Source organism: Typopeltis vanoorti, chromosome 12 (genome assembly GCF_054136105.1).
Source record: "Typopeltis vanoorti isolate ZY-2024b chromosome 12, IOZ_Tvanoo_1.0, whole genome shotgun sequence".
Taxonomy (NCBI): domain Eukaryota; kingdom Metazoa; phylum Arthropoda; class Arachnida; order Uropygi; family Thelyphonidae; genus Typopeltis; species Typopeltis vanoorti.
In genome coordinates this window covers 101,793,511-101,812,129 of record NC_143560.1, presented here as the reverse complement: position 1 = coordinate 101,812,129, position 18,619 = coordinate 101,793,511, and the positions used below count along the sequence as shown (strand labels likewise).

General features: G+C 35.8%; 1 protein-coding gene across 1 annotated transcript in view; it reads left to right on the top strand.

Moving 5' to 3' along the window:
- Window positions 1-15,230, top strand: part of LOC150101079 (P-selectin-like) — a 337,168-nt gene extending 321,938 nt beyond the window's left edge. Inside the window, exons 19-21 of the mRNA XM_090401605.1 lie at window positions 3,833-3,877; window positions 3,970-4,042; window positions 14,887-15,230. Coding sequence (XP_090257731.1) covers window positions 3,833-3,877; window positions 3,970-4,042; window positions 14,887-15,196 — 428 coding nt within the window. The 3' untranslated portion in view covers window positions 15,197-15,230. The remainder of the gene's footprint in view (window positions 1-3,832; window positions 3,878-3,969; window positions 4,043-14,886) is intronic.
- The last annotated feature ends 3,389 nt before the right edge of the window (window positions 15,231-18,619 follow it).

The following is an 18,619-nucleotide window of genomic DNA, read 5'->3' as shown; positions in this document are numbered from 1 at the left end:
CGGAAATCTAAAAATCTATGCAGCCTACAACCCACCATTAAAAACATTGCTGACTTCAGATCTGGACACCATCCTCGGAGTTAAAGGGCCAGTCATTATTGCTGGAAACTTGAATGCCAAACATCCTGCCTGGAGCAGTAAATCTATCAACAAGAATGGCCACATCCTGTTCAACTACTCAAGTTCCAACTGCACAGCTGTCAACTCATCACAGTTTGATTGATTCCTCCGATGTCCTGGATATAGTTGTCCTCCAAACTGTTCAATTACAGTAACCCTGGATTCACTAAACGAATTAACTTCTGACCACAACCCTATTCTGCTCCAACTGGGAAATCAGAAGGGATTGCCACCTCTGCCTCACACCTTCATATCTTGCGAAAAATTATCCAAAATGCTCCCAGACTGCATTGGCCCCGTTTGTCATAACTCCAAGTCGAAACTGCAGTTAATAAACTTACTCAACAAATCAACACTGCCTTTTATCATCTATCACCTCAAATATAACTGCTTCTAAGCCTAACCAATTATCAGAAGATATCATTAACTTAATCAGGGAAAAAAATAAGGCAAAAAAAAAAAAAAAAAACAATTCCATAACACACGGGCACCCAGTGGTGTAGGTGGAGCTTTTGCTGCCCCTCAATACACACCAAAAATACTACAAAAGTCAACGTATAGGGAAATAAATTAAAACACTATGTTTATTTTAGTTGTAAGTACAGGTGTTAAAAACTAATTGTTAATTAAGTAATAAAAATTACTAAGTTAACATAAAAGAATCGTCGAAAAATAAAATTGTGTTTATGCGAAAAGTGTTGCCTGGGGCAGACCGCCCTTCAGCTACTCCACTGCAGGCACCCCAAGACAAAAAGTTCCTCAATAAACTAAATAGTGCAATTTGAGATGCACTTAAAGCCCACAGAAACCAATTATGGCAAGACAAATTAGCCTTCATATCTCCCGGTGATCAAACCATTTGGAAACTGTTGAGAAATATCAAAAACAAAAATAAATCTTTTTCCCCCTCTCAAATCTGATCTAGGCATTGTTCACTCAGATGCTGAAACCATAGCAAAAAATTTAGAAAAGCAGTGTAACCCTTCATACGATAACTTCAGTTACATTCATAACATTCACCGCCACGTCAGATACGCGCTGAAATAGTCTGATACCTTAACCAACCTCCAATTTGGGAAGCATTTATCCTCAGAGCTTCAGCCCAGCAACCAAGATCACTCATTCTAGCCCAATAGGGGTCATTATTTTGGACTTTAGACTGAAGCATAGGCTAACCATCGGTTGCTATACTTCAGTCTCACTTACCTAATGTAGTCCATGCAGGCACTACATTAGTCTCACTTATCTAATGTAGTGCCTGCATGTACATATCAGTTTGTACATTGTTCCCATATTATGGTAATTTGATTTTCTTGAAATATTTCTGATATATTAAATTTATTGTAATTAATAATAAGCTTGTTATAATTTCCTTACAAGGGACCAAAGGGCATGACTTGCTCACATATACTTCCACTTCTCTCTCATCCAGATGACACAAAAATTACAACATCTAAAGATAAAGTAGCTGATTTCCTGGCATCATTTGTCTCCTCCAAAGATGCCAAAGCAAATCAACTCTCATACTAGAAATGGTTCACTGCATGCCACCTGTGATCTGCTCCTAGAAAAACATAAGATTTTTGAACAACCTAGATGCCAAAAAGGCTTCTAGTCCTGATAGTATATTATAATATTCTAGTCCTGAATTGTACTAAGAGATGTGCCTTCTGAATTAACATCTACCCTATATTATCTCTAGACTCTTCTATGCCCAGTATCATCCTGATACACTGCAGAGTTTCATGGCAGAGATAAAAGCATGGCATGAAACTATTCATCCATCATCCTCACATCAGTTCTCTTTTCATAATAATGGTCATTAACAGACAACTGTCTCACTGCCCAAGAGTGTCATCAATTAATTAGTGATCACCAGTTTGGATTTGATTGCACTAGATCTACAGCAAATCTCTTAGCCAACATTACGTAACACTGAACAAATGCTAAGGAAAAGTTTGGAGAAATATTTTCAGAGCATTTGTTTGGTCTGGCATTATTGCCTGTTCAGTAAATTGCTATCCTTTGGTCTACCTTTCACCCTCTGTAATTGGGTAGGCAACTTTCTCTCTGTTCACTACATATCATAATGGATGACTTTCTCTGTTTGAACTTTGATACCAGTGCTTTTCCTGTATGCAAATGACCTTCTCATTGATGAGTAATCCTATCCACAAGTTTGCTGATGATAGTGTATATACTCCATTCCATTCCTATTATTTGTTTGACAAACCCTGCACTGCTCAAACATCCTAAGTTTCAAGATTATCTATAACCAGTGCCTTAAACACTGATGTTCATACCATTCTTCTATGATGTAAGGATAACTCAGTCACCTTTGGTCTTACCAAAACATAGGTGTTTCCTTCTTTCTAGCAAAAAGAATCTCAACTCATCTTCCCTTCAATCAGATCTGTCTCCCCTACCTTGGACTGACATTTACCTTTAGCTTTTCCTGACAAGGGAATATCAACAGCTTCTTTAAAAACTAGACATCCTTTTCCACTCAAGATGTTATTTTTCACTCATCCAGCTATAAATGCTGTTCACATATTTCAGGTGCTGTACCTAAAACCTACCTAAAAATTCTTGATGCTGTCCAAAGGAGATCAATTTGGCTGATAAATGATCCTTCCCTCACTTCAACCACTGTCCCACAGACTGCCTGTTTAAGCTTTGGATCTTTTCTACTGATTGCATCCATCATTTCTCTGCCTTATTGGGCTGTTAAAACCCAAGCAGCAGCTGTCCATCATTTTACAGTCCAACTGCAAAGGCACTAAACCTGCCTATTCCTCTTCCTCTTTTAATTTCATTCATGTGCCTCAATTCCCTGGAACAGTCTTCCTCACAAGAAAAGGGTCAATAGGTTCCTTATTTTCCAATGTTCGCCCTTCCATTTGGGTTGGAACTGATATATATATATATATATTTTTTTTTTTTTTAAATCACTCTTTTTTAGATTAATTCTGGATCGCTAATCCTGGATCTCACTCTAAAGAAAAACCATTGAAACTTTTCAAGCCCATTCAGGTCTCCAGAAATAAGGTTTTGCACTTTGAAGTGAAAGTAATTTACCACCTAAAGATATACACAAGTATCTATACCACAGTGGCATAACTATCCACCATTTAAGTTGGAAATCACAAACTTTGCCATCTCTCTAGCAACCAGCTCTTTGTTGGCTGGGATAAAGGACATTTTACCAGAAATATTGGTTGTTCTTAAAAAACAAATTGCTTGTTTTTTAAGAACAGTATCAACTGAGAAAAAAAGTAAACTCATTAAGGCATGTAGCTTACATATTCCATTGCTTTCCAAAAATTTCAGTTTATTACCACAAATTGCAGAAAGAACAAGAGGAGAGGAAGAGATACTGCTGACGATAGCATATGAAGTGCAGCCAACAGGAGACTCTCATTTGAGGCTGCTTGGAGTAAGAAAATCCAGCAAAACAAAATAGTCAGTGATATAGGCCAAGGGGTCCAAAAGGTGATATACATCAGTAAATCAGTTCACTGAGCACAGAGTGAGTAATTATTGGCTGTCTTCAAGTATGGGGACACAGATTAGAAGGACATAAGAGAATTGTTTTTTTGTTTGTTTTTATTCAAATAGTCCTGGATAACAGAAACACAGGAATTGTTTATTATCTGGGTTTATTTTAATTATTTATTATATTGCACTGTTTTAACTAGATATTATTTTGTAGGATCTGATGACCAAGATGAAGAATCAGATACCTCCAAAACAATTGGTATGTAACAGTCTTTTTTTTTTCTCTTTATATGCAATTTATACTTAACTAAAGATTCTGTTGTAATTTTGTTTATATTTTGTTGTATGCAGGAATAGCAATTGCTGTAGGTGCTGGCGCTTTGTTGATTATCATCATTACTGCAGCAGTGATCTGTATGAAAGCGTAAGTTAAAATTTATTATTATTATTATTTTCTTACCCTCCATGGAATATTCCTTAAATTCATGCACCTTTACTTTCACCACCCTCTCAGGCAATGCATTCCATGCTCCTACCATTCTCCATGCATAAAGAACCGACTTACCCTTTTATTCACTACTTGCTTTTTCAACCCTCTTCCACCGGTAAATACGTTCATCAACAGTCACTCTCCTTCCTCCAACAATATGACACTATAAAAACTCTAGTCCACAGTGTAAAATGAATTTCCTCTGATAACACTGCACTCACCACAGAACTCAACCGCATACAAAACATATTTTTAGCTGATGGCTAACCTCCCCCTCCAGATGAAAAGAATACTAATACCCTATATCCACATTTCACACCCCCCTTTCCAAACATAGATTACATCAAATCTGTCACTGTTTCTTCATCTGTGGCTTCTCTGAAAAGTTAGTAAAGATCTTAAAAAGCACAATTTGTGACTACTTACAAACCACACAGAAAGTTAGCATCTCTAATTTGCTTTCCTAAATGTCATCTGCAATCTCCCGATTTAACTAGTTTACCAGGTACCCTGCAGCTGCAACCATTCATACTATGACCCGACAGGCAGGACAGCAAACATCAAAATATCAGAACACCAAGACCATATGTTTCCATCACTACAGCCACTCAGGCGTGACATACCATTCCCTGATACCTGTCACAAGATCCAATAGAAAAATGCCACCTTATCCACCCAAGCAAGTTTAGTTTTTGAGAGACTTTCCCTCGAATCTGTAGCAACAGTCACAAACTATACTAACTTGACCAAATATGGCTGCATCAAACTGCCTCTCATATGGAAAACCCGCATCTGCAGAAAATCAACCCAGTGATCAAGAACATCCAACCAAAGCCAATAGGTGGCATAGTTCTAGGACCATAAACCTTCCTATATTTCTCCTGTTCCATCTCATTTACTGAAGTGTGCCTGCATGCATGTGTTTAAACAAGTATATTAATCCTTGAAGGTGTCAATTTAAATTTGGCAATGCCTCAATGCCACAGATTCATTCCTTTTATTCAATAGCTTCTGTATACAGAAAAAAAACATTGCATTACTGGTATTCTAATACTGACAATGAACTGGTATTACTCCGCACGTACACTCTGCCATATAGTGTACATCCTGTCATATCTCAAGCCACAATCTCCACATGAGGCCATCTCTGGTATATTCCACTCTTACAATTCTGGTTTTCCTGCCTTAGCACAAATTTACTTGCCCAGAAAACGGTCTCTCACCAAAGCTTTCCTTCTCCATTCAATTGTAATCTACCTAAGGAGTTGTAAGGTTGTAAACAGAGCTCTCTCATCCTCAGATGTGCTCCACAGTTTTCCATACTGCATTGCTTTTATTCTAAAATTCATCTCTTCATATAAAAACAAAAATGCGAAAATATTCACATTTTTGTGAATATTTTTCCAGAAGATATTCTTGTAGATGTAATCTTATAACTGAATGTTACTGGAATATTATGTAAATGCACTATCACTATGAGCAAAAGAGACTAAACAGCTTTCACTGAAACCTGTTAAATGAAAGAATAAGTCATTATTTTATAGACTGGTAAATGAACAGTGAACACATATTTGTCTTTCTAGTGCTTCAGATGCATGTAATTTAGTATGCCTTTTCATATTGCTTTTTTTTTTTTTTAATTTATTCAAAGTTGCATTCACTAGACAGCTAGGATATGGACTGCAAAATAACAAGTGCTTATTCATTTAATATCTCCAAATTTCAAAGTCAAGAATTTTGTAAATTATAATTATTTCTTTCATAACTATAATTATGCTGTTTTCATAAGTGAACTTTTGATCACTGCATAACTGAAACATTGGATGCCATGATAAACAGAGGGGATTCTGCTTAGAAATCAGCTGTTTGAATCATCCATCATCTAGTGAAACCTTGAATCACAAGTATAGATAAAAAGCCAGTATACAGGCTATTGGGATAAGTTTATCTTTTATGTAGTATAATATGAAGGCAAGTCATGCCAATACCATATCATATGTTTTGAAACATCATAAAGATACCAAGCTATTTTAAACCTGGTTTTACTCCATTTCCCAAGTAAGCAAACAGACAAGTAAGTCAACTTTGCACCTGCAAGTATTGCAAGTCTGGTGATCCCACGTGTAGTGCAAGACCAAGGCAACTCATGGTAAAAGGTGGATAAGCTCTGATCACTATTCTTAATATTTACCCTTAATGCAAAGCACATCTCCTGGAGGAGATGTATGATGCTATGTATTAAAGGCAAGAGGCCACTACCCGGACCGGTTTCAACCTTTATTGCTCATCAGTGGGAGCCAGGCTAGAAATACCAAGATTTCAGTAATACGGAGCTTATAAGTATTTTACCAGAACAAGTTACCATAAGGTGTTTTAACCTTATTAAATAAAAATCTCAGGAGGGAGAGATAGATGTAGAAAGTATTTTACCTTCGGTAATAAATGTTAAAGATACCAAGCTATTTTAAACCTGGTTTTACTCCATTTCAAGTTTGCAGGCACAAACTTGACTTACTTGTGTCTGTTTGCTTACTTTGGAAATGGAGTAAAACCAGGTTTAAAATAGCTTGGTATCTTTAACATTTATTACCGAAGGTAAAATACTTTCTACATATATACATATATATATATATATATATATATATATATATATATTGTTAAGGTTTGCATTTGTTTAAGCTCTGAACCAATTTTAAAACCTATAAAGTTCAAAAACAAATATTACTTACTTTGCTATTTTTTATCCTTCGGTGGATATTTCTTACCTTTTTTTTTTATGTAGATAGTACCAATACAAGGTTTATAAACCTATAGCACATTCATACCATGAGTGGGCTGAAGATTATATATTTTCTTCTATGAAAGCATTCTTAGTGAATGGGTTTGAGGATAGGTATGATGATTATTATGCAACATAGTTTAAAGTGTGAACTCCTTCGGATGCACTGTACTACATAGTTACTCATCTAATAATAATAAAGTTTCATAAGTACCATTATATTTTCTCTAATCACAATAAATTATTTTCTAGATTAATTCTCAGTGATCAGTCTAACTAGGCAGCTGTTTTTTTTTTATTCTCAAATAAAGGTTGTAGACTTATAGTATATTAGTACAGTAGATAGGTTAAATAATCTAGAAACCCTACAAAGACAAAACACAAAATACAAACATAGCACTCTTTCAAGCCATTTCAAAAATTTTCTGTTGCTCATGACTATAAGACATGGTGATGTTGAGTGTGTGATAAAATGGACCAGTCAGTACATCAGATCCACCCCTTTCCATTCTCATATAGCACAAACAAATAAATAAAAATATTTGTTATTTTATTTTTTTTTAATTTTTTTCTTTCAAAATTTCCAGAAGAATTTATTTCTGCTGTTCTAACTTCAGTTAGTAAAACAAATGTACCCATATTCTCCTCATCTTCAATAGTTTTTTTAAATGATCTTTAAGTGTTAAAGTATTTTAGTTTTAATCTGAAATGTTCAAACTTTTGTAAGAAAATGCTTTCACTTCATGATTCAACAACATTTTAAATATTGTTATTATTAAAATCACGTGTGCACCAACATGGAATATGAAGCCTCATCACAGGAGGCCACATCAATGATCACCTACACAGCACTAATCCTTGAAATACACAATGGCTGAGTACTTCTGGAAGTGGAGGGAACTCTTCTGCTCTATCCTACCACACAACTGAAAAATTTCTTCTGTAACGATCTTTAAAAACAATCCCCTTCAACAATTATATCCCCTCCCTTCTTCCCAGGGAGGGAAATTTTAAAAATACATATTTGATAATAATTAGTTATAGTCCACCAAAGTTACTTGTTTAATAATGCTATCCCACTAAATGTCATGAGCCATTCTGTGACTATAGGAAAATGGATGTATCTATTCAACAGTTTTGTGACCAATAAAGGAGATCAAAAATCATTTCAATCTTTATGGTAAATGATAATTATTTATACCAAAAAAAGGAAAAAAATTATAGGTATCATTTCTGTGTTTACTAGTATACATTCCTAAACATTAAACAATCCCAGGTCCATACTTTGCAATGTGATGAAGAAATGAAAGGCCACAGGAGACAATGAGTCCAAGATATGACCAGATAAGGCCTACAGGAGTTGATGCTTCTTAACAAGCTGTTTACTTCATCCTATTAAGCAAAGTTGTTTGAAGATGCGAGCAGTCACAAGCAACCCATAAATCTCTGGTGACATGTAAAGCTGCACGCCATGAATTTTTTTATGAAAGAGATGCAGCTCACAAACTTTCATTAACGGTGTATATCATGGATTGTTATAAGCCAACACATGGAACCTGAACTATGCAGCAATGGAAGTCAGTCCTTTTAAATGACAAGTAACACCACTCTTTTCCACCCTAATGTATGCCTGGAGAATGCTTTTTACCTATTTATGTTGTCCCAGCAGTAGGAGATGGTGTAATGACTGGATTTGCTTATTGTGGTAGATTAAATACACAGTCATAGTGTATGGAGTTATGACTGTTAGCAATTACACAGTTCTCGACAGTTGGGCATATTGAAGCAGTTTTATAGCAATACCCTTACACCTTCCAACATGAAAATATTCTATGTTATATATATATATATATTTTTTTTTTTCCCCTATCCATGAAAGACAAAAGAGCCTATAACAAACAAATGATGTGTGTGAATAGGGTCAGGAGTAGAGTATTCTGTTGATATTCCTCTTGAACTATTGGAGAGTGTAGTCCTTTGGAAATGCTTCATGAAAGATTGTTCTGCAGAATTGAAGTTTATTTATTTCGTATAGGGGTTCTCCCCCTTTCCTCCCCATTCCTTAGGATGGGTTTGAGCCCTCCTAATGAGGGATTAAGTATATATTTTATGACTAGATCCGTGTGTTCAGGGGGTTTACCTGTTCTGAGGGACGAAAAACCCGAGTTTCCGGGTGAAAAACCCTCCACCTCTATGAGACTGGCTAACTCACCTTTAGTTGAAAGAGACCAGATAAGATTCCTCATGCCATGGACGGAATCGAACCCAGGTCTTTCCGACCAAAGGACTTCATCTATACCGACTGAGCTATGAAGGATCTAGAATTGAGGTGGAAGAAATGAAAGATGACTGGGAGTAGCAGGTTCTATGGGTATGCAGTTCAACTGTAAAGGGATATTGCTCAAGTTCCTGTACATGCGGCAGAAATGGGAGGCAATGGATGCAAGTTCTGCTGAACAGTGGCCATGGAAATATCTGCAGAAGAGACACAATGCAGAAACTGATCTTCTCTGTAAGAAGAATGTCAATAATCAACCGGACTGCCTTTCTGAACTGCTGATAAAATTTTGTGGGATGATCTAGAACCTAGAATGAGAGTAGCACAGCCAAGATGATCCTCATAATTATGGGAATTTAAAGAAAGGGGCAGAGCAGAATACCACCAACTTTATATCAGAAATTAGTATAAGATCTTTCACACTACACTCAAAGCAGACATATTGCTGTCCATGATTTTTAGAATAGTGTATTTCACCCACCTGAATGCTTTTTTTTTTAATCAAAAAATGACACAGACATTCAAACAGAGATAACCATAAACAAATTAAAGAATTCTTCTTCATCAATCCAAAGATTGGTTAGTTATAGCAGCACATCGTAACAAGTGAATGTTGAAAGTGGCAATGAATGTGTGTATGAAGATGGAGTATATTGCAATGTGAGTGGAAACTGAGCAGGTATATGTGGTAAGCAATGATAAAGGTGATTTGGCAGGTGTAGTGGAGAAATCACAACCAATATATGGCTTGGATAGAACTGGCTATAGACCTAAAAACGAATTGTTGTGTTTGTTTACAAATGCCAGAAGTATCAGAAATAAAGGGGATGAAATGGTTTCAGTGATTGAGTTTATTCGCCCCCAAATCATTGGAATAAGTGAAACATGGTTGAATGAAGATGATATCATAACAGGAATAGAAATGGAAGGGTACAGTATTTTTCGTGAGGATAGAAAGGGCAGGAAGGGAGGGGGGAAGTGCTGCTGCTGATGATAGCAAGGGAATTAAGTCCACATAAGGTAGACATGAAAGGGGAAAATAATGGCAATGGTTATGAGGCAGTGTGGTATAATGTGGAGGTTGAGAGGAAGACATATTTAGTTGGATGTTGCTATAGGCATGAGAATGTGGAAGGTGGTGATGAAGAAATGTATAAACAACTTGGATTAGTGAACAAAGGAAGGGTAATTATTATGGGTGCTTTTAATTATGGCAGTATAGATTGGAATGAAGAGATAGCATTTGGGAATAAGGAAAGTGAATTTCTCGAGTTCTTGGAAGATAACCATCTCAGGCAGCACGTAAAGGAAGGTACGCGAGGATCAAGAGTTCTAGATCTGATCGTTTCATCAGAGGATGTAATTGTTAGAGGGGTTTCACATTTTCCTCCAATTGGTGAAAGTGATCAAGAAGTAATCATCTTTGTTGTGGCTAGTCATAAGCAGGCTTTTGCGAGGAAAGGATATATATGTGGAATTATAAGGCTAGTGATTATAACAAGCTTAGGAGACAACTTTGAGCTATAACATGGAACAAGGAGTTGAGCAGTAAGGAAATAAATGCTGCATGGGAACAAAGAAATACATAACAGCATCAATGTGTGAATGTATCCCAAAGGCCAAAAGGCTGAATAAGGAAGGTGTAATCACCTGTGTTGTGGCTAGTAAGCAGGCTTTTGTGAGGAAAGGATATATGTGGAATTATAAGACTAGTGATTATAACAAGCTTAGGAGACAACTTTGAGCTACAACATGGAACAAGGAGTTGAGCAGTAAGGAAATAAATGCTGCATGGGAACAAAGAAATACATAACAGCATCAATGTGTGAATGTATCCCAAAGGCCAAAAGGCTGAATAAGGTAGGTGTAATCACCTGTGTGTGGCTAGTCATAAGCATGCTTTTGCAAGGAATGGGCATATGTGGAATTATAACGCTAGTGATTATGACAAGCTTAGGAGACAACTTTGAGCTATAACATGGAACAAGGAGTTGATGGATGAATGTGGAACTTAAGCATGAAATCTGGAAAAAGAAAGTACTTTAGAGGAAATACAAGATGAATAATGGTAATTAGTCACATGAAGAATATAAAGAACAAGTCAGGAGAGTGACTTAGTTAGTAAAGAAAACAAAAATAGAGTAGGAGCAGAAATTGGCAAATCAGGGTAAGAAAAATCCTAGAGAGTTTTTTAGATATGTGGCAAGTAGAAGGAAGAATGATCATGGAAAGATGAAGTTAAGGGATGAAAGTGGTAGAATGATAACTCCTGCAGAAGACATTGTTGAGGTATTCAGTGATCAATTTATAAGTGTGTTTCATCCTGATCAGGGTGGAATCATGAGGAACTTAAGTGTAGAGCAGTGCTTCCCAAACTTATGGATGCCAAGGCCCCCTTTGGAAAAATTAAAATATTTCATGGCTCCCCCCGCTGAAAAAAATTGCAATACAGTCATATATTATTATAATATTTATTGTATTTATATTAAAAATTTTGGTTTTTGTAATCTTTTTTGTGTTTCGTATCAATACCTTTGAAACGAAACTTATACGAATAAGCATATATTTACTAATGTTCATTAATGGCCGAAATATGCAAGAAGAAAAATTTGTTAACACCAATGTGTGATTTTTTCCATTAAAATATAAAAAAGAGCAAAAAAGAAATAATAAAAATTAAATAAGTTTCTTTGAAGATTAAAAAAAAATCTACTGTGTCTTAAAACATTTTAAATTTGTTTTTATTATTTCATGCCCCCCCCCCCTCAACAAAACTTACTGTCCCCAAGGGGGCCCGTGGCCCACAGTTTGGGAAGTACTGGTGTAGAGGACATAGGAGAGGATAGCTTAATTGTGAGTGAGCAGGAGGTATTTGAGGAAATAAATAACCTTGATGTTAATAAGGCAATAGGAATTGATGACATATCACCACGCATCTTAAGGGAATGTTCCAGGGAACTGGCAGTAGCATTGGCATGCCTGTTTAATAAGAGTTTTGCAACAGCACAGGTTCCAAGGGAGTGAAAGGAGGGTAAAATTGTTCCACTGCATAAAGGCGGTGATAAGGCTGTAGCTTCAAATTATAGGCCGGTCTGTATATCTGGAGTTGTGGTGAAGGTCCTGAAGAGATTGGTGAGAAGTAGGATACAGAAATGGGTTGATAACAGCAGTATTCTCTGTGGTTTTCAACATGGGTTTGTTAAGGGGAGATCATGTTTCACTAACTTATGTACTATAACAAGGTGACAAATACCTTGGACAGAGGAGATGCATATACAGTGGTGTACTTGGATTTTGCAAAGGCTTTTGATAGACTGTAACGTGACCAGCTCTTAAATAAATTGAAACATGTGGGATTAGATAACAGACTTCTGTGTTGGATCAATGACTGGCTGTCAGATAGGTATCAGAAAGTTGTATATGGGGGGTGCAGTATCTTGAAAGAGAAAGGTCACCAGTGGTGTGCCGCAGGGGTCAGTTTTGGGACCATTGTTGTTCAATTTGTATGTTAATGATTTTGGGTCAGGTTTAACTAGTGATATCCAGCTGTTTGCAGATGATGCAAAACTGGGGAGAGCAATGCACAGTCACACTGATGTTAATGCCTAGCAAGAGGTCTTGAATAGATTGCATAAATGGGCAGGTAAGTGGAACTGTCAGTTCAATATTGCCAAGTGTAAGGTTTTGAGATTTGGTAAGCAACGATGGGATGCAGAGTTAAAGTTTCCCCACTTGGTGGGGAAACTTTAACAGAAGTAGAGGAGATGAGAGATCGCATCGAATCGAATAATGGCAATGATTCGGAGAATCCTGACATGCAGAAATAGAGAGGGTATGATTCCATTGTATAAGGCCTTGATCAGGCTTCCTGTGGATTAGTGTGCACAGATTTGGTCGCCAGGTTTTCATGGTGATGAGGATATGTTGGGAAGGTTACAGAGAAGATTCACAAAAGTAGTCAGCGGTCTTTGGAATGTGGAGTACGAGGACAGATTGAGAGAATGTAAGTTGTGAACCTCGTGAATAGGAGGAAGAGGGGGGGGGAATATGATTGAGACATATAAGCTGGTCAGGGATTGTTATTAAGTAGCCATGGAAGAGATTTTTCATAGAATGGGAGAGGGGAGTAGAACAAGAGGCCATTACTGGAAACTGTATAAGGAGGGTGTGAGCAAAGGAGTGAGAAGCAAGTTCTTTGCATGGAGGGTGGTTGGTGAGTGGAATGCATTGTATACAATAGTGAGTACCTCCCACGATGAGTCTCTGACTTCATGGAGGTCAAATGTTGATGATAATAATAATAATAATAACTCTTAGTGCTGGTTAGCATCATTATGTTATTTACATATGAAATTCTTGGTCTGCCTTGTGGCCTCTTTCCTTCTACAGTCCCCTCCATTATTTCTGTAATCAGTCCCCCATGCCCTCAAATGGTGTCCAATTAGGCTTTTTTCTTCTCTTATTGATGTGGTTCATTAGAGAAAATTAAAGAATAGTTTCTGTTAAATTATAGGAATCTGTAATTATATTATTATTATTAACACCAGTCCTCCATGGAGTCAAAAGACTTATCGCATGAGGCACAAACTGTTACACACAAGTCCATCAAACTGTGCCTTAAACTCATTCAATGTATCTACATTCACCACAGTGTCAGACAACACATTCCACTCACCAATTCTTCATGCAAAGAATCTGCTCACACCCTCCTTATACAGTTTTCAGGTATGTTCCCTTATTCTACCCCTTTCTCCCATTTCATGAAAAATTTCTTGCATATAAACCCAGTAACAACTAGTAGTATTATACATGTCCATTAGGATATGTGCTTTGCATTATGGGATACTGAACAATTGATGTGACATTTAGCCTCTATATACAAGTAACCCAGTTGTGAAGTTACTTCACATGCAAACTTTGTTTGCTGACACTTGAATAAAGGATGAAACCAAGAATATATTCTCTTGGCATCTTTAATTTATAGTATAACCAAGTAAAAAAAACTTTCAAGTTTTTTCCTCATTTTCAAACTTAACCGGCTTCTTTTCAGTATGACCAGAGCACCACTGTTAAATATAGCCAGTCTAATACCAGAAAGTATTCTTACCTTGGGTATAATTATGTTAAAGATAAATGGAGTAAAACCAAGTTTAAAATTGCTTGGTATCTTTAATCAGTCTAATACCGTTTACAGGTTCTCACAATGTTTTCAGGAAATAGACCATGCTGCAATGACCGTATCTTCTCTTTTGCTTAAAATCATGCAAAGAATCAATCCCCTGAAGTTTAGCAGATTGCTCCTTCATGTGTGTACAGGCTGTTAAGCCAAACTTGAATTGCTCAGACAGTAGAGTAAATTGTTTTGATACTCTTGAGAAGTGGCGGCTGGTGAAATTTTAAGTGGGGATGCTGCCTATACAAAATAAAATAAAAATAATTCTTTTTTTCCTAATTAGTAACCAATTTATTAATAAATAAATTTGTAGAATTATTTATTAATAAATTGGTTACTAATTAGGGAAAAAAAATTTTTTTTTTAATTTTGTATAGGCAACACCCCCACTTAAATTACCACGGGCCGCCACTGCTCTTGAATCAAGATTTGTAATTAATACCAGTTAAATACCTCATCATTTTGGTTAACTTATATTCTGGTAATCAAAAATTAGTGTATATTTTTGCTTTTTTAAAAAAACTATTTAAAATGTTTAATTACTGCAGGAGAAGAGCCAAGAATTTTAAACAGACCAGCAGTTTACCAGTAGTCCGTGCTACAGATAGTAAAGATGCCTCAGCAGTTCGTTCTTATCCGAGACTGGCATTGGAAACCGAAATTAATAGCAACACCAACTTGAATGGTAGTGGTGCAATTCGCAATAATCCTAATGGACTTGTAACATTTAGCAGTACTCCTCAGCCTATCTATGCTAATATTACAGTAAATGGGCAGCCTATTGGAACATCTGAGTCTAGCAGTAGCACAACACCAAGGCAGTTAAGGAATGGAGTAGTTCAGAGTGAAAATTTGTAAATAATATTTTGTACATTAAAAAATTCAGAAAGCATTAGGATATTCTGATTCTGTAAAAATAAGTTACATGATCACCTTTTATATATTTAAATTTGTAGTGATGTGAGTGAATTCAGAATATCCATATTGCATGAACATAAAGCAGAAATGTATATTCATAGGTTACCTCAGAGGAGAAAACTACAGTCAATTTCTAGATAGATAGATATAAAAGTATAGTTGTATATATTCAGGATGAATATATAAAATTGAAAATATTTTTAATATGGTGTGTCATTGCAGAGCATCTAAAATATTCTATCTATACTTATCCATCGGATTTTTAAATAATTATTAACTTCATGAAGTTAATAATTACCTTCAATTTAAAATAATGTATGGCAATCTACATGTATAATACTACATTTATGAAAATAGAATTAGTTTTGGTTGGCATTACAATCTATTTTTTTCTGCATACATCATGAAAATGCTGCTACTACATAAATTCTAAAGGGCAGTTTTGAATATTTTGGGAAAATATCATAAAAAGTTAGCATAATGAACTTCTGTGAATGGTCCAAAAGGATATATATGTATATATCCTTTTGGACGTAGAAATTCATTTTCTTCTGGTTCAATACACTCAGTGTGTGTGTACTTGAATTGGGTTATGAAATTATTTTCAGTATATGAGTTGTGGCACATTTCTAGATTTTTCAAATTTTTCTTTAACTATTAAAAATATTACATAATTCAAATAATGCATATTTCAAGATATATGTAGTATAGACATTTATGCAGTATGAAAATATCAGGTACAATTTAGTCTCCTTAATCTTTCTTCACAAACTAAACAAGTCATGCTAAAAAAAAAAATTTATTCTGAATATTATTACTAGCAAGCATTATAAATGCTCTTGCTTCAATTCACATTATGCCATTTATGTGCTCTGTTTAAGATGACAATTTTGTAAAGTTCCTAAAAAAACAAACAAAACAAAAGTGCTTGTAAAAAAAACTGCTCATAAATGTTTTGTTAGAAATATTTTGATAATAGTAGCATTTGCTAATCATCAATCCTGCTGGCAGGATTTTGCACATGTATTACTGCATTCTCTCATGACTTTAATGATTCCAGGTAACTACTGTATGCAGTTGCTGCCTTCAAGATCATCTTTTTTTGTCTTGTGACAATATTTTTGGTTTAACCATAAATCCTGCATTCATACACTTGGCAAATATATTTAAATATTACAAATAAGATTTCTTCTGATTTATGATTAAAAATTCAAAATAAAGCCTTGTAATGCTTAATTTTCTGGAGTAAGGAAGCTTCTTATAACGTCATAAGAATGCATATATTCTGTGATTATTTGCCAGAAAATCCATCCTCTAATACAGTAACCCCCTAGTTATCTGATTACACTGGGAAAATCATTTTGCTCAGATAACTGAGGGTAGGTTAACTAAAGGTACAGTTTCGTGACACTGTACCAGAAGTCATGGTAGATGGTTAACTGATGGTTTTGTTATTTGAAGTTGATAACTGAGATCAGTGTATGTGTTTTGTAAATTAAACTGTAAAAATAAATATTTAAAAGGTATGTACCTTTTATTTTTTATAAAATGTAAAAATAAATATTTGAAAAGTATGTGCTTTTTATTTTTCAATCTTAAAACTATGAAAAATGAAATTTTTCTTAACTGACAGGAAAATCTGAATGGCATATAAATACAAAAAAAAAAAAGGTGTGTGTGGGGGGGGGAGGTTGTTAAGAGAAAGATCAAAAGCCGACATAAATTTATGGATTTACTATAGTTAAAATTTGAATGTCAATACCGTTTTTGTGATAGAAACATGGTGACATATACACACACTGCTTTACTGCTCAATGGGTTAATGCATTTGGAGGAAGAGCATTATTCAAACTTTCCTAATGGCAATTATAAATGGAGAGTATTCAAAAAAAAATGAGGGAAAAGAAAATTAAGTTTCAAAGTAAACAAGATATTTATATATGTATAATGATTTAATAAACCATTCTTGTGTGATTTTCCATCAGAATGAAGGTATTTACAAAATAAAACCCTCAGGCCTCTTCCAGCAAACGGTTATCATCAGCTACCATATTATTAATTGTTTGTGCAGTCATAATACTCAAGATCAGCTTTTTATGTGGCTTGGTAGTAGTGAAAATAAATCGAAAAAACACTTCAACCCATATAACCCAATGGGAAGTGACAGGGGGAAAAAAAGTGCAAGATAAAAATGGGAATAGAGTGACTGATACAGAGAACATAGTGAAGTTGTTCAATGAGCACTTTATTGGAGTATTTCATCCCGGAGGAGGTTTTAATATTAGAGGGATATGGCAGGATCAGAGTTTAGAGGTGCAAGAGGAGAGTGTGTTCCAAATACTGAGTACTCTGAATACCAATAAAGCTGTTGGACTGGATGGTATTTCACCACGGGTTTGAGAGAATATGCTAAAGAACTGACAGCTCCGTTGACCTGGCTTTTCAATAAAAGTCTGGCTGAAGGAAAGGTACCCAGGGAATGGAAGGAAGGAAGGTAAGATAGTGCCGCTGCATAAGGGCGGTAGCAGACTGGAAGTGTCTAATTATAGGCCTGTTTGTGTGTCATCAGTAGTTGTTAAAGTCTTGGAGAAATTAGTGAGGGACTATATACAGCGTTGGGTAGATGAGGAAAATGTTTTCTGTGAGAATCAACATGGATTTGTTAAGGGGCGCTCTTGCTTTAGTAATATGATTGCCTTTTATAATAAAGTGACAAGAGCAGTTGATAAGGGAAAGGCATATATTGCCATCCATTTTTTTTGATTTTGCGAAGGCGTTTGACAGGGTGCCACATTATAAGTTGATATTTAAGTTGCAGCACATGGGTTTAAATGTCGGGTTAGTCAAATGGATTCAGAATTGGCTGACTGATAGGTATCAGAGAGTTGTGTATGATGGGGCAATATCAAGGAAGCAGAAGGTTACAAGTGGGGTACCACAGGGCTCAGTACTGGGACCTGTATTGTTCAATGATATTGTCAATGGATTGCAAGGGGACATTCAGTTGTTTGCGGATGATGTGAAGTTGGGAAGGGTTATTAGTAATAGTGCAGAGGTGGCAGCCCTGCAAGAGGATTTGAATAAACTAGACAGATGGGCAAATAAATGGGGTTGTCGGTTCAATGCAGCAAAATGTAAAGTCTTGAGGTTTTTTGGATCAGTCAATGGGAGGATACGTACTCGATTGGAGAAGCTGTACTGGAGGAGGTAGGGGAGATGAGATCTGGGGTGATAGAAAACTGAAATTCAGGGAGCACATTGCAAAAGTGGTGAGGGTAACTCAGAGGATGCTGACCTGCAGAGATAAAAGAGTTATCATTCCATTGTATAAGGCCCTGATCAGACCATACTTAAACTGTTGTT